The sequence below is a fragment of the Eleutherodactylus coqui genome, chromosome 3 (genome assembly GCF_035609145.1).
Source record: "Eleutherodactylus coqui strain aEleCoq1 chromosome 3, aEleCoq1.hap1, whole genome shotgun sequence".
In the NCBI taxonomy this organism is placed as follows: Eukaryota; Metazoa; Chordata; class Amphibia; order Anura; family Eleutherodactylidae; genus Eleutherodactylus; species Eleutherodactylus coqui.
The window spans coordinates 145,867,405-145,891,765 of record NC_089839.1 but is presented as its reverse complement, the minus strand read 5'-3'; the positions used below and the strand labels follow the sequence as shown (position 1 = coordinate 145,891,765).

At 43.3% G+C, this 24,361-nt stretch overlaps 1 protein-coding gene across 2 annotated transcripts; it reads right to left on the bottom strand.

The window, feature by feature from the left end:
* Positions 1–73: 73 nt before the first annotated feature.
* LOC136621049 (ran GTPase-activating protein 1-like) lies at positions 74–24,361 on the bottom strand. Of its 2 annotated transcripts, none has more exons than XM_066596235.1 (16): positions 24,258–24,361; positions 21,128–21,258; positions 17,182–17,309; positions 15,264–15,323; positions 13,745–13,924; positions 13,160–13,294; positions 12,927–13,085; positions 12,727–12,840; positions 10,797–10,896; positions 10,083–10,167; positions 6,569–6,752; positions 4,731–4,847; positions 4,216–4,318; positions 3,781–3,869; positions 3,059–3,180; positions 74–2,908 (listed from the first exon to the last, which is right to left on the bottom strand). In XM_066596235.1, the coding sequence occupies exons 2-16, from the start codon at positions 21,237–21,239 to the stop codon at positions 2,839–2,841; spliced, it is 1,758 nt and encodes a 585-aa protein (XP_066452332.1). In that variant the 5' UTR covers positions 21,240–21,258; positions 24,258–24,361; the 3' UTR covers positions 74–2,838. The 2 variants fall into 2 exon arrangements, with proteins under 2 accessions (XP_066452332.1, XP_066452333.1); XM_066596236.1 differs by lacking the exon at positions 24,258–24,361 and adding an exon at positions 21,851–21,951.

The following is a 24,361-nucleotide window of genomic DNA, read 5'->3' as shown; positions in this document are numbered from 1 at the left end:
TACGAAATGTAATCTCAATCCCCTAATGATACAAAAACACATTTTACTTCACATTAATGAAAACAAAATCCCCTTAGAAGAGGTGAACAGTTTATTTAACCAGTCAAGATTGATATTTTGTCCACTCGTGTTTAACAGTGAAGTATCAGGTACGAGTCCTTCAAATAGGAGTTTGCAAGAAAAAAAAAAAATAGAATCCTGTAGAAAGGACTTGCAAATTGCAGAGTGTGACTGCTGGGATCTGTCCAATGATGCTTATGATCAATACTAAACAACGTAGTGTTATGGACCATACAACAACATGGCAATGAGGGCAGATCCACATGTGGATTTTGCAGCTGATACACCATGAATTTCACCCATGCTACAACAGAAGGGATGAAGTCTGAAACAAAAACATTTAAACATTCTGCAGATTTCTAAATTCACAATGCAAGACAACTTCAATACACAAAAATTCCACAGCACATAGATAAGATTTGTAAAATCCTCATCTACATGCCTGCTACTGTATCATGTTGTAGATTTCATCTGTCCAAATCCACAGGTAGCAGCTGCAGCATTTCTATTGTGCGTTTACTTACCCCTAAGGGTTCAGATTCCCTGAAGAGAGGTTTCTAATGCCCCGTTTAGACAGAACGATTACTGTTCAGAAAATCATTAAAACGAATGAAACTGAACAATAAATCTTTCAGTTTAAACGCGGGCAAACGACTGAACGATGAGCGAGAATCATGAGGTTCTCGCTTGTTGTTCAGTTTCAGCCGGCATAAAAACCAGCCCCGGCTCGTGGGCTTACTGTGCTGTTGAAACTTTGAACGAGAATCGTGAAACCTACATGGGCTGCCCAAGTGCAGTCGATCTGGTGATTACGTGACCAGCTCGTTCCATTGGGCACACGAGATTCTCGGCCCGTATAAAAGGGCCATTAGACAGCCAAAATCCCAGCAATTCAAACACTACATGAGTCTTATCTACTACATATAAATAAGCCAAGTATCGTGAGAATACAGTTTATTAAGACCTTTTTGTAATGTCAACAAGGCCACTAGGACTACGAAATTTCTCATCCATTGACAGCTTGAGGAGATGATGGGATCAAATCATAAAGGGACAATAGTTTCCCTTTAGTTCTTTAGAGGTTTGTGTTTTTTTTTAGCAACTTTCTATGTGACCCTTTAATTTAGTTCTGCAGAACATGCATCCTGCATTATATTTTGTGTTAGTGTGAAACTTCAGGATGTGGCTTAAAATTAAAGAAATAAATAATAAAAAAAACAAAAAAAAAAAACAATCCACATCTCATTCAATAACATAGTCATAAAAGGAGTCAGGGTAATATGGATAAGGGTGCTTTCACACTTACACTGGGAAATCTGCTCCATTCTGGGATCAGGAAAGGGGAATCCCCACAGCCGAACAGTTCCAACTCTGGACAGAACCCGCTTTCTGCCTATATCTGGGACGGAAGAAAAAGCGCTGCATGCTGTGCTTTCTCTTCCGGTATTGGAAGCCGGATCTGCAACAGAATCTCCAGAGGAAGGTTCCAATGGAGATGTAAAACTACCGCAAGTCCCATATTGGCAAAAACGAATGTTAAAAATGTTTTAGTTCTACAAGCGTAAGAAAACATTGTGACACGATTAAAAAAAAAACTGAGTATTTACACATAAATTTACACCGATCCCTTGAGATCCAGGGCATGGGCTTTGCTTTTATCTAAATTTGCAGGCCTTCATTTTAAAAGATACACTTTACATATGAAGTTGCTATCAAATGGCTTTTTCATTTGTGCCTGTTACTCAGATTGATTTCTGTTGAAATAGCATACCTGCCTTCTTAAAGGGAACCTGTCACTAATTGTGTAGATATGAAATTTAAAACAAAGTCATGAACATTTACAACATTACTGTGTTAGTTATTCCAGTAAAAGCATGCTTTAAAAAAAAAGAATGCTTTTAACATTTCCTGGCCTGCATGAAAATGCCCAGTGAGTGGTCCAGGTCTAATGTTGCCGGGAGCGGCACATGCACAGTTGAATCAACTGATTCTACCCACAGTAGGGAAGAGAAACTGCATGCACCAGTATCAGAGATCCTAGTGTATACACAAGAGTTAGATCTTCACATTCATGACATGGAGAATATCTCAGCTCACAGCAGCAAAAGGAGGCAGCGTAAGGTGAGGTATGCAGCGCACTAGAGATGGTCCAGCCAGACCACCAGAGACAGTCTGGCCCGCCCACTAGACTGCTTGCTGGGCATTTACATGCAGCACGGTAACATTAAAACCGAAAACGTACACTTTTAATGGAATGACTAACACAGTAATATTGTAAATGTGCATTATTTTGTTGTTTAACTGGTATAGGTGGTTTCAGATCCACTAAAGTCGTGATAGGTTCCCTTTAAAACAAACTAGCAAATCAATGGACTCCCTAGTTGCATATTTAAGACAATTAGTTATGCATCACATTCCAAATGAAGAACATCTATACTCAAATAGTAGGCATTAAACAGGAGCTTCACATCAATCATTGCAATGCAGCGAACACACCATCAAGTGTTTTTCTGCACGGCATTAAAGACACATTTAATAAATGTCCAGCTTTAGACCTTTTGTTTCCTGAGATTCAGACCAAGTTATCTGGGTCGTTCAGTATGGAGAGGTAGGGCATAAACCCCAATCATGTGTAAACAAAGACTGGAAAAGGGGCTGTGGAGAAGGGCTGAAGGAGTTTGACTCTCTGCACGGTCTGAAGTCTCTTAGCAACGTTTGTGATATTATTTCCCCCTTTCTGCAGCTTGTAGCCACCAGAGTCCAATCGTGCTGGAAGGATTACAACTTATGAAGAGTTTGCATCAGGATGTGCCGGGCTTGAGGCTGAGATTCAAGTGCACGATTTGGCCTACAAAAAAATAAATATCTTTATAGAGATTCTAGCCAAGTAGAGGAACTAAATAATTTTCAGACTTTAGTTCAGGAGACAAATTCACTTAAAAGACAAACAATGTAAACTGCACAATAGAAAAACCAGTATTTAGTCTTGAATACATACTTGGAAATAAAAGCCAACAGAATAGGAACGAGAGACTTCTGAAAATAATCCTGTTGCACAACATGATTTAAGGACAGTAATGGTCCATACAAGTGTGGGACGGCTTTAATCTTCTCCTCGCTCTATAAAGAGATAAACACATGAATAGAAGCATTAGAAATCCTCATTACAAGCAACTAACAGAAAGCAAGAACCCATGCAAGAGAACAGGGACTGTACAACAAAGCTCATCTAGCAGCACAGTGGTTGCCTTGCAACACTGGAGGGCCTTTGGGTAAAATCTAACCAAGACCACATCTGCGGAGAGTTTTTTGATCCTCCGTATATTTGCCTGGATTTCCTCTGGATATATTGGTTTCCTTCCAGGCTTCAAAAATGTACTGAAAACCCATTAAAAGCAATGGGGAGAAAAAAACTGAAAAATGGAATTGTGAATGAAAGCCTACTGCAGGTGTGAATGTACCCCAAGTAAAGGTCTGCAGTAATTCCATTCTACTTTGCCCCATATTTAGATATATAGTGTGTGCAGTACAAAAGTGAATGAAGCTAATAAACCACATTTTCTCATACAAACTATATTCCCAAGAAGGACCTGGGAGTTTTTTTCCTTAATTTAAATATCTGAAGCTGGAAAAAAAAATCTCAGTTACAGCTTGCAGGATGGTCAGCCTATATAGCTGATCTAGCGACTCCATGAGAGCAAAAAGTAAAAGTGGTCATACCTTAAGTAGTCCCATCCTAACAAGCAAACTGGTAATGAACATGTTTGGCTGGAAAACGGAGCTGCTAAAAGCCTTCGTCATCAACTCATCTGAAATGAAAAAGAATACAAAGTTGAAAGAATTAACCAACCAAGTAAGGCCTTTGTTAGATTAACAAATGTGCGTTGCGCCCAGGAACCTTAGGCACAACTTGGATTGGACAACACATGGCCACCCGTCAATGTCCATGGACAGTGCACATTGTATAGGCCATTCTCATCCATGAATATGAATGAGAGCAGGACATGCAGAGTGTTTTTTTTTTTTTTTATAACCTCATCGGCTATAATAGTTCCATGTGCTGTTAACTACAAGGACAATATACGGGGAAAAAAAATACACCCATCTGAATAAAGCCCAAGTTTACCATCTAGCTTTATGAGAATTCTTCCTTACCAATTGTTTCTTCCACTGCTGTCTTTACCTCTTGATCATCTCTATATACTGAGGATATTTGGACAAAAGCCTGTACTACCTTATCAGTGTCTGCAACATCAGTCTGCAAATAAGGAAATACAGCATATTTAAAAAAATTTAAAAAAAAACTAAAACAAAAAAAGGTTTAAAAACATACAGTATGTTCTCAGTTACCAGGCATACAGTGAGACCCACTCGCGCACACGTGTTACTAAAACGTGTGTTCAAAACTGTGGCGTTTTACCAGGATTTTGCACTGCATTTTCGAATGTATTTGACAGCATTTTTTTAATGCACCTCAACATTGTATTGGGTGCGTTAAAAAGCACGAAAATAGAGCAGACAGCTCTTGTTTGCGAAGCCCCATTGAAATCAATGATAGCGTTGTTTGAAATACTCTGCTAAATCGGGAGGAAAAGTGGGCTGTGGGAGAGCGGCTTAAGTATTTAAGTCACTATACCGTTAATTATTTGTATTGTAGTAACACAGAATACCTGAGCTATAATTGCTGAGCGCCTAGGACCCATGTTCAAGAGTTTTTCAGGAGAAGGAAAGTTGAGGAAAGTGGATGCATCAACAGGAGGGCGGGGAGAGGCAGCCGGTGTAGACTCCTTGCAGAAAACAAAAATCAATAGGTATACTTTAAATAAAAAACAAAACACATTTTTAGCAAGTCTCACCAAGTGTGAGTAGAACCTAATGTGTAAAAAACTAATTGTACTTTTTCTGATCTTCGCTTCATGTTAACAGTTATTTAGGGGAGGATTCTGGCTTTCAATTTAAAATTTACTACGTTTGTGTAAAATATTTATAAAACAAAAAGTACACAATGTCAGCTGCTTCTGTGTGGACTGCAAATCATACAATTGCTCCGCTAAAAGAGAACTCATATCAGTAACAGGCAACTGGCGCTTGCATGAAACTTGTGTTGCTCACTCTGCAGCTACCATCTTTCCACTGTATACTGAACCATTTGGAAAGTATGCAGCTCTATAATCAAACTTTGTAGTACAGTTTCACACTGACTGCAGATCCCAGAGCAGCGAGGGTGCAGGGAAGCCAAGCCTGAGAAGTCAGCCCCTCCACACAGCGCCAAGATGATGTCCTAACGTGCCAGTAACTAGGGAAGCTCAATGCCTAACAACAAGCAGTGGCTTGTTGAGGGGCTGCATTTCAGCCTTAATTTATAGCAGTAAGACAAAAAAGTTTAATGAAAGCATATTACATGAATGATGAGACACACAGGCTATTAGATGAACGCAAGTTGTCTTAAAAGTAAAGCCCCATTTACACACAAAGATGATCGCTCAAAATTCGCTCAAAGGATAGGGAGAATGACCATTTGAGCGATCATTTTGTATAGGCTGCTAATGCGCAATAATGCCCATAAGCAGCTTTATTAGCTTCATTTGCATGTACATGAGCCTCCCTGAGCTGTATGCAGAGAACAGCAGGTGGTCTGTTATCTGCATATAGCCCTTTGTTCTGCCACAAGCTGATTACAATGGCATCAGTGCTCCCGTGGAGAATCGCAGCATGCAGTCCCTGCTATCAGCTCTCTGTCCGAACAATAGATTTTAAATTCAGCTAAGAGTCATTGTTCGGACGAAAAGCAAACTATGGTAGCATTTACACGTAACATTTATCACTCAAAAGACATAGTTTGAGCGATAATCGCTGTGTGTAAATGCGGCTTTAGGTACACTATAAATACAATGCTCTGTAACTTGTTGCCAACTTCCTTTCTTAATGTGTGTGAGCATTTTAAGCCCTATTACAGAAGTTTCCCCATCATGCACATTAATAACGATGCATGACTGGATTATTGGGGGAAGAAGGGGGTCCCAGCAGTTGGACTCCAACTAAGAAACAGTGTCCATTGTTTACAGTAGAGAGATATAATCTTCCATTATATAGTGAACAGGAGCTAGAGAAACAAAGAAAAGTGGAGGTGTGGCCCAGGTCAGTGAATGCAACGCGTTGATCTAAAGCGGCCATCATATAGCGGGCAGGTTGGGAGTCCCTGGCTTACAGTGCAATTCCATAATATATTTGTTGCTCACAGAACTGCTCGTTAGCAACGGAAGCTATCTGAAAATAGAGAGGGGAAGCTAATGGTTTTTCAAATTCTCCATAGTTGTTCCAAGTTTCCTACACCAAACTGAATAGTCTTTCAAGTCTTCTGCTTCCTACCAAGAGAAGCTAGTCTGCTAACAGTTTGTGCAATTCTGCAATTCACAAGCCTTTATGAAACATCCAACACACATGTCCGTTTTGTACTGTGCATCATAAACTGCAATCTTGAACTAGACTATTTTATTTAAACTATTACCTGAGGAAGAAATTTCTTGGGCTTTTCTTGCTCATTTTCCTCCCCTTCATCTCCTTCCTCTGTTTCCTCTCCGTCATCTGTTTCCTCCCCTTCATCTGCATCATCCGTATCCCCTTCATCCTCATCCTCTTCCTCATCATCGTCATCATCTTCACCATCTTCCTCATCGTCCCCTTCGTCATCACTAAAAAGAAAAATATATAAACAGAACATTAAAATATTGTGAAAGGGCACAAAGATTTAGATTGAAATAAAGGTTAATTTCACTAAGCATGAAGACCAACATCTTTGAAAGTGTGCCCATATTTACATGCAGAAGTCAAAACCGCTAGGGAAAACCTGAATTTAGGGTTAACCAATAACCAAAAAGTTCAACAGTTTCAAGATTTAACTGGATAACAGTTGATGGATTCAGCTAAGGGCCTGTTCACATAGTGTTTGCAGCACACAGCAGAGCATGTATTATCACAGGCCACATTTCTTCCCTTTATATAAAGAGTATACTGCATGGTATATTTTTGTGGGATGCCTCTGTATAGAATAGTGCAGCAGACTAGGCTGGTCCGTACAGTTGACAAAAAAGGTATGGCAGCATATACTGGCTCAAAAAAGGCAAAAAAAAGGACACCTTTCCCCTCCACTATTCGTACATTTTGACTGAATAAAAGAGGAATGGTATAAAACCTCATTGACACTTCCTGATTTTGGCTTACAAATACTGACCAAAATACTGTAACAGGTGTAAAACACAGAAATCCAAATCTTTCTGTTCAAATTATGTGTGCTTGGTACGAGCTCAGAGAATCAACACACGTACCACACAAGATGTGTTCATAAAGAGATTTCTGCTATGTTTATTGGTCAGCAGTTGATATTAGAAACAACTCTCTACAGTGGGCCAATCAGGAGAAAAGCTAGCTTTTTGATAACATAAAACCAATCATAACTTGTATTTGTCTTAATGTATATACTAATAACCCATTAACATATTACCAATCATAGTAGAGGTTAACTTTAACCTAGGCACATGCTGTTTGTGCTCACCAAATATTTCAGCTCAAGGCTCCCATGTCATCTGGCATTAGTTTATGGCTAGACCCAGTAAGATGGAGATAGTGTATGGCATGAAGGAATGTTTACCCACACTTATCTTTGTATGTACTGCAAAAGGTCAGCTTCTTAGTAGTTTGCACTGAGAATTATGTAATATTTTAGTAAACTTAATACGATTTCACAACTTTTACTTAGGCAAATGCAAATAATGTAGTTTATAAGAGCACTTGTCAATTTCATGACTCACATACTTTAGTATTATGGAAAGATACAACTGGTTAATCCGGATTCATAACCAGTATTAAAGGGAAACAGTCACCTACTTATAGCCCAGTAAGCTTACGGGGTGAAAGTAGGTGACCCTCCAAGTCTTGGGAAGTGTTATATTTACCGTCATTCCCCCCCATGTGAGCACTAAAAAGCCGCTGCTCAATCCATTGGGCTGTGCACCAAGTACTTCCCCAGTACTAATTTTATAATGGGCAGATTACTTAGTGTGCTGCTCAATGCACTGCAGAGACGGCTTTTACCGCTCACACCAGGAAAACGACAGGGGAAGAATAACACTTACATCCTTGGACTTCATGGGTCACTTACTTTCAGCCCACAAGCTTAGTTTATTGGGCTAAAGGCTTATTTACACGTAAAAATTATTGCTTAAAATTCATTCAAACGAACTAATTTGAGCGATAATTATTCAACGTAAATACACCAAAATAGCTCACCTGTCATTTGCGGTTTGTTAAGTTCATTTTTAAGTCAGCTTAAAAACCTCATTGGCCCGCTGGCTTCTTGTCCCGAATAAACGCTCGCTGCTCAGCACTTCACATAAGATGTGAAGTGCTGAGTGAGAAGCAAATGAGAAGCCCAAGAGCCGCCGGCAAGTCTGTGTGTAAAAGCTCTGCACGAATGCTGACGACCTTAGCGGTGGCATCAGCGCTCGTGCAGTTGTTTAAAAGGCTGTCAGCCCATGTAAAAGGGCCATAAAAGTAGGTGATAGAATTACTTTAATGTTGAACAATTGCCTCGTTGATATACAAAGCAGAGGCTCATTGGACAAAAAGGAAGTTGACAAAGCTGAACGAGATCCTTCACGTAGATGTCCAACAACTTCAGTGCCGTGTAGAGAATTTTTTAGATCATTTTACAGTTCCTCATTCAAAAGAAAGACCAATGAGGTGGAGCCTGACATTTGGTTGCTTAGTCAGCCACCTTAAATGTTCGGTATCTGATAGTGTGGACTATAGACAAGCAAGTCAAAGAAAGGAGGCCATTAGTTTTGTCTTCTGTCAGGTAAACTGGGTCGTCATCTGGGCGAGTCCACTTCAGGGAATAACCACATTGTGTTGGCGGTAATCAGGCCAATTGTGGTGAAAATTACTTGTCAGAGAGTCTGACGTCAGCAGATTCAATCATGAAATTTTGACCATGAGCTCTCGTTTCCTGCCCTACAGCATTGCTGATAGAACATGGTGCTCAGCTTTACATCACAAATACCTCACCTGGCTTCTAGCATATGTGCAGATGAAGCTGCAGCAAGTACACCCTGCTTTACTGAGTATGGCCAGGAAGAAAGATTTCAGAAGAGGAACTGCTAATGTTGGGGAACCTCTCTAGCATGTCAATTACACGCGAGTACAGCCCACACACAACGTGACTAATCCCTGAAGCCGACCTGCTAAGATGACTAATCGGGATATACTGCACGCTGAATTAAAACTCCCTCCACCCATTATCCTGTAACAATTTTACAGACATGCTTACGTAATAAACACCACAAGAACTGGCTGGCGGTGGTTTCATCATGACATCCCTGTAACAGGTTCCCTCTGAAAGGAACTTTTCAGGTAATAGATTAGTCATAGTGATAGGCCGCCTGCAGATGCGGTGGGATTTCCCGCTGAATTTCTGCCCCTGGAAGCTGCCATAGGATTGTGTTAGCAAACGCAATCCTATGCAGACAGCCGCACGAAATCTCGCGCGGCAAACAAATCACGGCATGCTCTAATTCTGTGCGGGGCTTGCAGAGCCCCACACAGAAACGTCACTCACCGGCTGCCGACTCGGCTTTGCGCATGCGCCGGCATGAAAAAGCTGGGGCCGCGGGAGCAAGTGAGTGTCACGCCAAATTGTTACAACACTCAAGTATGTTCACAACATGCTATCATACACGCACCATAGGATGAAATTTGAGTTTGAAACTGAAATGCAATTTACCTGTATAGGAAATGGATTTGGCCAATGAACACTTAGATTTGACAATGGGACAAACTACATCTATCAATTCCATGTATCAATGATAAACAATTTTTTGTAACGGACTGTTCTGTACATTTATCACAAAACAATTATTGTTGAGTGCATATGGGCCTTTACAAGAGGTTTCTTTGGGTCACTGAAGGTGGAGGTTTGCAGTAACAGCACAGAACAGTATAAGAAAAGGAGACCAAATATTCCCTACCTCAGGGATGCCAGCACAGAACTCATGTTGTAGCCATCCAAAATTTCCTGAACATGTTCACATCCTTCTTCACCCAGGTTATTTCCTGCAAAACAAGCATGCAGAGTTCAAAGCATTCCTATAGTAAGAACGTGCATGAACACAATTAAAGTGCAATTCCACTTTTAATTAAATTATTTAGTTTTAAAACAGGAGGATGTTAAAATGTGGTCACTTACATCTAGTTATTGTTATGAAGAAAAAATGTAAATTTAAAAGGGAACCTGCCACATCCCTACAGCATGATAAAGTAAGTTATGGTGCTGTTATGGACGTGACAGGGAGCTGGGTGATTTTTATTTTTTACAAACACCCGCTCCTACGATCATGCTGGCACTGCAAAACTGTCTTTTCACAATGTCATAGCCGCACTCTCCCACAGACTTATAGAGGAGATTGCGTGAACGGCACTGCGAAGTCGTATATTTGCAGTGCTGATGCGATCTTCAACGATGGGTACCACCGGAACCAGGGAGTGGGCGAGTATAATCCATCACCCGGCTTCCTGTCACCTCCCCAGCAGCACCATAATGTAGTGTATGGTTCTGTAGGGGCGTGACAGGTTCCTTTTAAAACTGTTGTAAAATGAGAAAAGCAAAGTATTTACAGATCTACATTTTAAAGAATTTTGATAAAACTGCTTTTAAATGTTAATTTAAATTAACCAAAGCTTACCATTTATATCCAATTTCTCCAGCTCAGATTTATCTTCTACAGATTCAGCCAAACATACGGCTGCTTCACACTTTATTTCACAAAAGGAAAGGTTGAGCTCCTGTCATGAAAGTCAAAGAAAATTAAAACAAATACTTCCATGAATGTAGTTTATCAGCTGCTATACAGATTAAAGGCCCATTTACAGGGCCCAATGATCGCTCAGACAGTTTGAGTGACAGCTTTGAGCGATCTTTTGGTAGAAACTTTTAAGTAGCTACTTAAAAGCAATTAAGTGTGCAAATGAAGCCTTAGCTGAATGCAGTTAATAGCCCAAGTGCTGTTAAGGCTGAAGGACGATTTTTAGGTTGGCCTGAATTTAACGATCAGCTAGCAATGCACGTAAAGCGCACGATAGGCGCACATTTAGACGCAAGGATTATCGCTAAAACGATCATCGCTCTGAGTAAATGGGCCTTAAGTCCTTACTAAAGTTTAGACACTTTTTTAAAATATATGTTCTTGTGAATTTTTTTTTCAGATAGTTATAGAACTGGCTTCAGGAAATGACATTATGCAGTGGGACCAATCCAAGACTGTAAGTGAAGCTCATATGTTAGAGAATTCAGACAGCCTTTCTAAACAACTTTTCATCCAAATCACCAACCAGGAACGACATCAGTTATTTGTGTTTTTAACTAATCAATCTCTGTCTTCATCTGGGCTTCTAGTGATAGGATGCAGATCCGCTGTCGGCCTGAACGGCTTTCTAATAACTGTACTAAACAACAGATTTGAAAAAAATCCAACATGACAGATCAGCTATACCACATATACATCATGCTTCCATTCCCCAACTGTCACATGCATTTGTTACATGAACAGGAGCAGAAAATGGCTTAAGTATACCCGCACACAAGAAAAAGAAAAGAAATAGAAACCCAAAAAGAACACACACACTGTTTTGGATGAGGCCTGTGTGTTCTTTTTATTCACAATTCTTTCAGTTTTTTTTTGCTCTATAGAGATGCCTATGGAAAACTGCCAGATAAAGGAGAAAACACAATGCTATACCCAGGGTGTGTTGTGATCTACAAAAAAAAAATGCTATGGACTCAAAAACACATCAAAAGGAGAAATAACGCCAATATAAAAAAAAAAAAAAAAGTAATGTTGTAGGACATTTTGCGCTTTACTACTGACTAGAGATGAGCGAGTATACTCGCTAAAGGCAATTGCTCGAGCGAGCATTGCCTTTAGCGAGTACCTGCCCGTTCGAGACAGAAGGTTCGGGTGCTGGCGCGGGGGAGCGGTGAGTAGCGGCTGTCAGCAGGAGGGAGCGGGGGGGGGGGGGGGGGGGGGGGGAGAGAGGGAGAGAGAGATCTCCCCTCCGTTCTGCCCCGTAGCTCCCTGCCCGCCGCCGGCACCTGAACCTTCTGTCTCGAGCGGGTAGGTCCTCGCTAAAGGCAATGCTCGCTCGAGCAATTACCTTTAGCGAGTATACTCGCTCATCTCTACTACTGACCTACTGCGAACATATTCTGGACACAGTACTTTTTTGCCAAAAAAAAAACAAAACATCACTGCATCAAAATAACAAATGTGGTGCTTCTGCAAAGCAAAAACCCATCAGTTTGTTGGTATAGGCGCTCTTTAGGGTGGTGTTTATTTCTCCTATGGAGAACCCAATAGGAAAACACAGAAGCAACAGAAAAAAAAGCAATAGTAAAAGTTTAAGTAAGCCTTTTTGATCATTCAAAATCTCTAAAGTCTGCCCAGCTTTAGTAACAGATCATCCCGGCCACAGACACTAGCACTTTAAGTGTAGCAAGAACCTGCGTTTATTCCAGTTACAACATTTGCAAGTGTCAGAAGCAACTCAAAAAAAAAAAGTGTTTTTTTTTTTAATAACAAGACTTCACCACCTGAAATACAACAGCCTGGTACGTACCTTTATTTTATGCAAACCCTCTTTCAGAGCACCAGCAATGGCCATTGCTCCTCTAGAACGCACCAAACAATCCCCAAAATTTATCTGCTCCACTTGCCTTAAAGTCTTTAATGCCTAAAACAAAAAATTTCATTTGCTTAAACAGTTCATTGGAAACTGACTGATATTCAAATCAATCGCAAATGCCTACTAAATATTACCTCTGCCATAGCAATGCCGCCTTTATCTGTAAATGTGTTATCGTTGAGATTAATGACTTTTAATAGCGGATTCACTTTGAAGGCTTCAGCCAAAGCGGTGATGCCTGCATGGTTTATTCCATTCTGGGGCATGTGTACTTCCTCCAAAGTGCCGATCAACTAGGGACAAAATAAGAGGTTTAATTTGAGATACAGGCAGCCGTCTTACTGTAAATTATACAAGTAGCACATACCCGAAATGCCTCTGCCAGAGCTGTGGCACCATCGTTTTCCAAACGATTCCTTCCAGCCACAAATACTTTGAGCGCCAGGGGTTTGCCAAGAGAACTGGACTTTTTGTGACACTCAATAAGTGCTGCAGCCAGAATCTGAAGGAAACAGGTAAAATTAGTGTACAAAATACGTAGTCTTTCCTTTATACCTTCCCTCTGAAAAGAATCCCTGAAAGCATCTTTTGTTTGGAGATGACAGAGTAGAACCCCTGCAGGAAAAACAAAGTACAAGAAGACCTAAACTGCTGCAAACAGTTTTTCGGCAGTTACAGCCCGCTACCCTGGAAGTTCTCAGCTTAGCAAATAAGGAGTTAAGATGAACGTTAAAGCAGAAACCAGCAGAATGGTTGGCCAGTAATAGACAAGGGAGGTTGGGGGGACGACACATGGGATAGGGGTCTTACCACATGGGTCAGAGACCCCACTGATGGAACATTAGTCGCACATCCTAGCACTAGGCTAGTTTCTTTGTTGTGACAATCCCTTTACATGTGCAGCAGAAAGAATGATGAAACTGTTTCCACTATAAAACTGGCATTAAAGTACCTTTCCTCCACCAATTCCCATGCCACAGTTGTTTAGTCTCAGTTCTTGAAGCGTGTAACATGTGGGACTCTTCAGCAAAGCCTCAAATCCTCGGACACCGTCCGGTCCAAAAGCATTGTCACTCAGATCAAGTTCTGTCAGCTGCGCACCGGCTGTTGTCAGCGCCTCGCCTAAAGAGATCTGTAAGGAAATACATGTAAGTTCTCACATACACACATAAGAACGGCAGTACTCTGAAAACAGCTTATTAAGCCTTTTCCAACATGCACTGTACATATATGGTGCACTGGGCCAGTAGTTCCCAAATCATGTTGTACATGTATGGTGCAAATTACCTGAGGGTTCAGAAACAGTGCCCCCAGTAAACGAAGTGGGATCGTGGTTGTAAGTTACAGCAGGGGTACAACCACCAGGATAGGGCTTAGTTCAGATCCACGTGATTTAACCCTTTAGATGTCACTGCCTATGCAGGCAGTGGCATCTAAAGGGTTTGGAGAGGGAAGAGGCTCTCTCCTTCAGCCAATCAGCAAACCTGCTATGTGGTGCAGATGGTTACCATAGCAACTGAAAGTGAAATCATGACCTCCAGGTCTGCTATGTACAGTGGCCTATGAGGGTCAGTGTCATCACTAACAATAATAGACCTTACTGTCAGTGATAAATGTGACAATGTCAGATAATGCCCTGTGTATTATCCAAGTGATCCAACAATCACTTATTTTGGTTGGTATGATTCTGTCTTACAAGCAGAAAAATTAAAGTTTGAAAGTTGCAGACTTTGAAATATTCTGTCAATTTAGGATTTAAAAAAAAAAAGGGGTGGGGGAGGTATTGGAAAAAAAAATGGAACACTAACAAAGTAGGATGTGTCACGAATAAACACGCTCAGATTCACTTACATAAGTAAAAGCATTCCAAAGTTACTACCACTTAAGGTGATTTGTGTCAGATGAAAAATGGGGCCTGGTAGGGAAGGTAAAAACTAACTGCAGAGAGAATGAGTTAAAGAGCTTGAATCAGGATCACCAATTATCTTCTATCCACAGGATAGGGGATAACAAACTGATCATTGGGGTCTCACTGCAGAGACCCTCATTGATCCTTAAAATGGGGGTCCCCGTTGCAGGCTTAATGCATCCCCCTCCAGTGAGAAGACTGAATAGAGTACTGATTGTGCAAGCACATTGCCACTGCATTCACTTTTAATGAGACTGCCGTAAATAGAGTGGCAAATGCTTGGGCATTTCTGTTTGCTCCATTGAAATGAAAGGAGTGGCGATCATGCATGCTCAGCTAAAGGCCCATTCGTTGTGATGCCAATGTGGGGGAAGTGGCTGCACAGTGACAGGCAGAGGGGGGCACAAAACCCCTGTTCAAGATCAGTAGGGGTCTCAGCAGTGAGACCTCTACTGATCAGCAAGTTATCCCCTATCCTGTGGATAGGAAATAACTTATCATAGTACAACTCCTTTAAATAATTTTATTGCATTGCGATAACACCATAGACCAGCATACTTACCAGCGATGGAGGAATCTCAGATCTTAATCTTCCAGTAAACATATCACTCCAATGACATCTCTGAAAGAAAAATGAACCAACATCAACTAAAGCAATAAAAATTGTTTGCCTAATCAGCTTAAAATGCAAATATCAGACAGACGTAAAAGTGATGCTGTTATCAGAAACATGCATCTAAAAAAATCCAAAGTTATTAAAAAGGTATGGAGTTTTTTTCTTCAACATTTATAGCTTTTTTTAAAAAGTATATTTACACTTAAAGTACAGGAATGGGTTTCTCATTTTGTTTTGGATGTTTTGATATATATTAATATATATAGACACCGTATTGTCCGGCATATAAGACAACCCCTCAACTGTCGACTTATACGCCGGGAATATGGTGTAGAAAAAAAACAAAAAGAAAAACAATACTCACCTTCCACGGCGCTGCTGCAGGCTGTCGCTCCCACCTCCTCGCCGACAGAGTGTTGCTTTCTGGATGCGGGGCTTGAATGCCCCGCCTCCAGAAAGCTAATGCTCTCATTAGCTAACTCAGTGCGGCATCAGCCAATGAAAGCCAGCGTTGCGTTAGCCAATCACAGCCATTCAATGACTGTAGCTCTGCTCTAACAGGGGGCCCCTGGGTATGTAGTGGAAACACTTTCACTTGAACTTCTTAGTACATAGAGCTCATTGAGTGATATGTAGCTAGGAAAGGAGATGGTAAAAGCAGGTAAACGCTTCTCCTTTCTCTTCCGGGTTCTCAGCTATGACTAACAGCTGGGGACCCGACCTGCTCCTGCTTGATTGCAGAGGCTTTAATGCTGCTCTATACTTTTGCTATTGGCAGGGATTAAAGCCCAGGACTTAGCGCCGTATATTTATTGCGCTTGGTCCTTAAGGGGTTAAAAACCATCATTGGATCACAGGCTTGTCGTTCTGTCTAAACGCTTCAGACTTCACATAGAAGGTGAAGCGCTAAGCGAGAAACCAGCAAGAATCCTGCGATCAAGTGGTGAAGTCTGTCAGTGTAAACGCACTGCATGAGCGCCAATGATTTTAGTGAGGATGTTGGCGCTCGTGCAGTCATTTATCCGACTGTCGGCCCGTGGAAAAGGGACATTAAACAGCCCCCTTCTATAATAATTAAGGAAACATGCCATGAGGTCTAAATTAAACCCAAATAAATTGAAAAATGACAACAAATGTACTCCTTACCTTAAGTGCTTTAAGAATTTTCTTCTGTCTTAACCCTTTATCATCATCTTATAGATTCTGTCCCTGGCAGTAAACTACTGATAAAGCCTCAAAAATTCAGCTTTTCCTGCTGATAGCTCTCACAATATACAGAACAAACTTGTACAAATATTATATATATTTTACAAACACACACACACGGCCAGGTGTGGGATTCCGCATGCTGGAGGCCCACAGTGAATTCCGTCTGAGCCAGGCTGGCGACTCCGCATACTTAAATTGTCTATATTGCTTGTTGTTGGTCATACGCAGTACATTTTTTGTTTTTTTTAAGGTATTTCCCCTGCCGTTCCGCAGCCATACGCAATGTTAATTGCATATAGGCTACGGGTCCAACAGCCTCCATTGACCTGCGCGGCAAAATAAAGCATGCTGCGATTTTTTTTCTACTTACGGAATACACAATTTGTAACTGAGTTTGAAGGGAAAAAAATGACAGGTCATGCCCTTCAATGCCCGTGTTTTGCCGTGGATCCCGCCCATGTGAAGCTGGCCTAAGGCAAGCAGGAGTCACAGGCCTTTACATCTTATGTATTTCAACAATTTTTTACATGGAAATACCAAGTCACCTTAGTAAACTATATATTATTACTAAACTCAGCATGTCTCCTATCCTGTAGTGCACTCCGGTATGGTAGCATAGTTTTGATATATTTTACATTACTATAAGTAGTCTCACCTTGAGGTCAGGCTTATTCTCCAAGGCCTTTGCTATTGCTTTGGCTGCTTCAACACCCACAGTGTTGCCTTCAAGACGCAAAGCTTGAAGTCCTTCGAAGCTCTCAATTTCTTGAACAACTTCCTCAGCTGCAAATGGAGGGAGAAACAGATTTAAAGGAAGTCCATCACCTATATGTGCTATATGATGCTAATCCCAGTACACACTGTGCTGACTATAGATGACAGCAACTGTACCTTCCTTACTTTTCTGCATGATTTCAAATCACAGAAAAATGATATTTTTGTAATTACCGTGAAAGCCCTTTCTTGTGGGGACACAGCTGAAGACTGAGTACAGCTACCGTCACTAGGAGCCAACACTAAGCAAAAAAGTGTGAGCTTCTCCTACTAGCAGGTACCAAGCTAACCAGTTTGTATGCACGGTAGGATAGAAAAAGATAAAGTCGTCAATGTAAAACATTAAAACCATAATGTAGCTTAAAACCATGAGACCGCAGCACGTCAAGTACAAGACAGAGGTCCCAAGGTGAGACAAGCGAATGGTATAGAGGGGCGGTGTGAGTGACCCCCTGTAGAAAGGTATTGAAAAGTATGCACAGCATAGACACCTGAGACTTAAGCCCATATCCTGACCCTCCTGGAGAAAGGACAGGAGGTGGGATAAAGAGAAGCACATAGGATGGAAGCTGCATTGCTCACACGTGAGGAATGTGGGTTTTCCAGACATGATGGTAAACCCCAGAAGAGAAGGGTTTTCAAGTTTTCGTCATAGTCTGTATGATGGGTTCCACAAATTCCCAGGCTCTCAGCGCCACAGCTTCAACCATTAAACAAAGCGTGGATAAAGTTGGATGGAAGAGGGGTCCCTGTAAGAGAAGATAGTCTTGAAGGGGAAGGTGGATTTGTCCCATAGGGAGAGAAAGGCTCACTGGAGAAGCAGAGCATGGAATTGGTCAGATGGAATTGCCTTGAAGGAGGAGACCAAGAGCACCAGCACTCTCATTCAGAGTCACGGGATTGAACAGTCACAGGATTCTGAGTTTGCAGAGAGTATCAGCTTCTGGAGGGGATGTACTTTTTGTGGCGGGAGTAAGACAAGCACGTGCCGAGGGATAGGCACAGAAAGTCCATATGTTGCAGTAGTGCAAGGGAGGGCTTGGGTTGGTTGATGGTCCATCCAAAACAAGATAGCATGTTCAAAAGTGATGGAGGCTTCAGGTTTTTGACCTCGTTTGAGCTTTCAGCCAGATGTTGTTAAGATAGAGGATGGCCACTATCACCTTTGAGGCGGAGAAGAGCAATCACTGATGCCAGAACCTTTGTGAAGACTCAGGGGGCCATAGCCTACCCGAATGGAACAACTGTGAATTGGTAGTGTTCCGACCAGTTGGCGAAATCACTGATGCACACAGCAGATGAGGACATGAAGACAGACATCCTTGATGTCGATGGATTTCAGATCTCAACGACTCCATGCGGAAGTGTTGATCCTCGACATACTGATTTAACTTCTTGAAATGCATGATGGATGAATGGATCTGATAGTGCCATCCTTCTTAGGTACCACAAAGAGATTGGAATAGACTACTTTGAATTATTCTAAAAAGGAGAGACCCGAACAATGACACCTTGAGGATAGAGTATGAATACCATGAGCCAAAGCGTTGGCCGTTGAAGGCTACACCATAATCCTGGAGCTGAAAAAGCCATCTGGAGGACGGGCAGAAAATTTCAATAGCATAGCCGAGGAAATTACCTCCCGAACCCAGGCCTCTGAGATGTGAACGAGCTAGGTCTCCTTGAATAAGGAAAGTCATCCCCATACCCTGGATGGTTTGAGTTAAGGTCGCCCTTCATGCAGAGAATTTGGTAGAGCAGGGCTGTGGTCAGGGGGGTTGTGGTTTAAAGGAGGGCTTTTATTTTTGTTCCTGGAAGGTTTTCTTGTTATCCAGGGTTTGCAGCGACAAAAAGAGCGAGCCTAAGAGTTTGCATAGCTGGATTTGTTCTGGATTTGCACAGCTCTAACCACCAGTGGCCTCAAGAATGATCACGAACCATCACAGCGCTGAAGAGCAGTGTTCCCACAAAAGGACGATCTGTTAATGATCTCTTAGAGCAGGGGTCCCCAACCTCCGGGCCGCGGACCGGGCCGTTGGATGATTAGCACCGGTCCGCGGCACCGCCGGGAAATTTTGCTCTAAACACAAGGCCCGCGGCCCGAATCCGGCCCGCTGCCTTGTGTTTTGTGGCCCGCGGCGTGCGGACGCCGCTCACCACTGAAGCGATTACCAGCGGGGGCGCCGCAGCTCCCCGCTGGTAATCACGCTGATCCCGGCGCACACTGACGCCTGTGCAGCCAGGATTCTCCTCCCCGAGTCCCCTGCTCATTAGTTTCGCAGGAGAGGACTCGGGGAGGAAGCGTTCCGGGCTGACGTCAGGGCAAGCAGACAGAGAGCGGCAGCAGGGAGGAGGTAAGTATATGGGTTGGAGGGGCTGCTTACTACTGGGGGGGGGGGCGCTACCTATTACGGGGGGGGGGGGGGGGCTACTTATTACAGGGTAAGGGGCTGCTTATTACTGGGGGGGCTGGTTATTACAGGGGGAAGGGGCCGCCTATTACTGGGGGGGGCTACTTATTACAGGGGAAGGGGCTGCCTATTACGCGGGGCTCCCTATTACTGGGGTGGGTGGGGGCTACTTACTACTGGGGGGGCTGCCTATTACGGGGAGGGGGGGACGCTTACTGTGGGGGCTGCTTATTACTGGGAGGGGGGGCTAGTTATTACAGGGGAAGCGGCTGCTTATTACTGGGGGTGGGGTGCTAAATTATATACTGCCCTATGTGTGTACTGCCAGGACATTCTAAATGTCATAATTAAATAAGAATGGACTAAACTCCAACCCCCTTCATAACCCCGCCCTATATAACCAAAGCCCCGCCCATGTCCCACCCAACCCTGCTGGGCCTTGTAAAAATGGTCTTGCTGGAAGTCGGTCCCTGGTGCCAAAAAGTTTGGGGACCACTGTCTTAGAGGATTTGAGCCAAAGAGTCTGGTGTATAGCTACCACAGTGCAAGCCAAGAGTCTGGCCACATCCAGGGAGACTTCACAGACACATTTTCCTGCTTGGCCTTTTGTGGGGTTGTTCAGAGAGAGAAAAACTTTGGCAACAGAGGCTGGATCTAGCAGTTCCAATACCCGGTCACATGGTATGGATTCCTCCTCCCACATCCCATCGATGGTGATGTAATTGCTGGGGCTGACTGGTTTATTTCACTTAGCCGGGCTGTTTCAGTCTCTGTGTTGGCTTAGTTATTAAAATGCGCTAGACAGCCAACCGCCTGGAACGGATCCATACCGTGTGATCGGTACCAGAAAGACTAGAAGTGGAGGTGCCAACAGTATGAACAGGTCGGGTGTATGGCTACCGAACAACCCCTTTAATGGGCCATGTATAGATCCTGTCAGAGGGAAACTGTGAACCAACCTACTGTTGTTCATACAGTCAGTCTAAATTAGAAATACAGAAACCAACGACTACTTGGAGGTCGTATGATTGGCTGACATGTGAACATTATTGCAGAGCAGCCTTTATCTCCTGAAATTTAAAATAAATCATAGAGAAAATATTACTGAGCATCCTGAGTGGGTAAGACTGAACAAGAGTCAGGACTTGGGGGTTATCCGTCACCACTTCCTAATATAATTTCACAAATGTTTCACCAAGGCGTATGCGTAAAAAACGAAGAAACAAAAAACCACTTTCTTAAACTCTTTATTTCCTCCAAATAACTCTTTATAATATTATTCAGGTGGTATAAAAGCAGTAATAGCCTACAAGATAGCGTTATAGCGTCAATGGTATAGATTAAAAATGTGCTGACAGATTACCCACAAGTACCCAACAATCTTACGTTCAACTTTGCTGATAAAACACCACTTACCATCTTGAGCGGTGTTCAGTTTCAGAGTTCGTCCTTTAAAGCTCAGCTCTCCTCCTCCCACCTTGGTCTTTGCCAGGGAATCGGCCAACTGTGAGATATCTTCAGATGCCATCTTCTAGGCCAAGACAACACTAGAATTATAGAAAACAGAAATCAAAGCCAGAAAAAAAATAATTGATTCCGACACAAAAAAAGTCTACAGTACGAAAAAAAAATCCCTCAGGGCTGGACCCCGGAAGTCTGTTCTTTTCTGGGGTACACTCCACTGATGAGAAAAGTCTTACGTAATAGGCTCACATTTGGTGTATTAAAAGGGAACCTGCCATGTCCCACAGCACCACAAAGTTATAATGCTAACAGGGGAGGTGACGGGGAGCTGCTGATGTATTCTTTATATTTACTAGAGATGAGCGAGCATACTCGTTAAGGACAGATACCCAAGCCAGTATCGTCCTTTTCGAGTACCTGCCTGCTCGTCCGCAACCCATCGCTCACCCACACCGGCACCCGAATCTTTGCGGAGGAGCAGGCAGGTACTCGAAAAGGACGATACTCGCTCGAGTATCTGTCCTTAACGAGTATGCTCGCTCAACTCTAATATTTACCGGCTCCAGAGATGTCTCCCAATTAAGACGGCACGAAAATCTGACTTTTCAGAATCCCGTGCACTCTCCTATAGAGTGAAAAAAAAAAGTCATATTTTCGTGGTGTGCACCAACTTACCGGAAGACAGCACCGGATTGCAGGAGAGGACGAGCATAAAGAATACATTTCCAGCTCCCCGTCACATCTTCCAACAGCAGTATAACACTATGGTGCTGCGGGACAGGACAGGTTCCATTTAAAAAGGGATTGTCCTTTGGACAATCCTTATACAGTCACCATTGCAAGAACAGGCAGAACTAGTTAACAGCTAATTACATCTACATCATCTAGAAAAGAGCTGAGCTATTGCGTCCAGGAGAGCAGGACAGATCTGCGCCCGAATAGAGCCTCGCCTGCAGATGATAACATAGCCTAAAGCCCCCATAAGCATTAGTGGTCACTAATAATGCTGGATGAAAAAAAAAAAAAAATAGGGCAGTTAAACCACCACATGGGTAAAATCCCTAAAAAGTGTCTGGCACAAAACAGCCTGATCCTTAATGGGTTAAAGGGTTTTTCCCGCCGCGCCGGCTGTCAGTGCCGGGCTACACCAGGGATTGGAAAAAAAAACCCTCAAAACAAATAAAACAGATGGCATGTCCATTTCACAGACAAGAACTAGGACAATGCAATGAACTTTGATGTGCAAAGCCAGCGTATATTGAATGGCACACAAACAGATGTCCCCCCGCTCCCCGGCTGGACGCCTGCGCTGCCCACGGCGTCCCGCGCTGGACGTGTCTGGTGTCTCCCACAATCCTGTCCACATCTTGAGCAGCCACGGACCGGAGCGCACAGCAGATTGTTGAGCCTTTCATTGCTGCCCGCTTAAGGCTTTTGCATTTGTTTATGTTTAATTTTTTCACGAATATTTTTTCCTATCGCTGCACTTAAAGACCCCATAGATTTTTGTTTACGGTGTCGGTAGAGGGCTGCTTTGTCAGGAAATGTTGTACATTCAATTGGCACCATTTTTTAATTTCTTTCTATTCTGTTGTTTGTAAGGCCAGATTAGCCATTTGTATCTTCTTTTTCACGGCTTGCACCGTACAGGATAATGCACTAACTGTACACGTGGGTCGTTACGACCGCAGTGACACCAAATGTGTGGTGACACTAATGTGGGGAAAGATGGGGTTTTTCATATTTTTTCACACTATTTACTTTTGTCCCACCAGCGGCCTTATATTATTACACTGACCTAAAGGAGTGAGAGTCACTAAAACACTTCAGTATTGCGGTGTATTATAAAGCCTATGACTCAGCCAGAGGATGACCCTCACAGGCCACTGGCAGACCTGGAGGCCATCTTCAAGCCTCTGGGTGCCATAGCAACCCATTGGGGCACTACAATCACATTACAGGGTCCAACTGGTGAAATGTCAAGTGACTGCGGAATGTAAAGGGTTAAACAGCAGAGATTGGCGCTACCGCCTGAGCCTCCGCTCCTGTGCCAGGATTCTGAGTTAGCGCTGTAACAACACCCCTTAACGACCACCGTAAAAAAGGCGCATGGGCAGTCGGGGTTAAAGGCAAAGCAACCCGATGTATAAAGCTGCCGGCACAGACAGTCACGGTAAAAGCGCAGGAATTCACGTGACAAGCGAGGCGCTCAGATTTCTGGAGCGTTTTTAGGGTTACGCACATTTCTTTTTGAACGAAGAAACAGGAGAGGTACCAGGTATAAGGCGGTATTCACACTGTGCTTCCCGCGCTCTCTGAGTAGTTCCCCAATTGTTGATGGTAACACGATGGAGACCGCGCCAGAACCCCGCAGACGCCATTATAAACCACTGGGGTGGTCAGGCCCCATTGTCATGGCAAATTATTTTAGGCTGCATTCACATCTACGTTTGAGGCTCCGGCGCAGATCTGCACCAAACACCAGATGTAACAGCGCGGCGATCCTGTCTAGTCAAGCGTCAGGCAGTGCGACGGAACACGATGGACGCCATTATAGCCCACGGGGTATGCGAGGCAGCAGTTTCGTGTCAGACCAGCACCAGCAGGATAGACTCCTAACATAGGAGTCAGAACAGAGTCTTCGAGGGCGGGACGACGCAATGCGGTCCGGCGGCGTTAGAGGGCGGGTCAGACGCGATGCTATTACTGCTAGCAGCCCAGGACAGAGGGAAAGAAGAGACAGCCGGCACTCCTGTCACCACAGAACACACAGGAGGCGGTAGAAGCTCCGGCTGGTGGCCACTGTCCTCACATGGAGAGCGTCAGGACCACTAATATGTCTGTAACATAATAGTGACACCACAGCGCCGGAGGGCAGACCTTCTAACACCGTCATTATAAGCCCCGTCACCCCACTACCTGACGTCATCACCTGCCGGCAAACCTATAGCCATTCATCCAGACGGCTGTTTCCCGCCAAAACCAGATCCATCATGTCACCCAGGCTTGGGACCCCTCTCCTGGTGCTACTCTCACACCCGGTCAGCGGTCAAAAATTCCTTAGAGCCCTGCTTATACTCACCGCTCTTCCCGGCCGCTTCAGTCACTGCCCACACGGTGGAGGATAGAGTGAAGTGGGTAAAAGGAGGTCTGACGTCAGAAGGCCACGTGACATCTCCCGGTCAC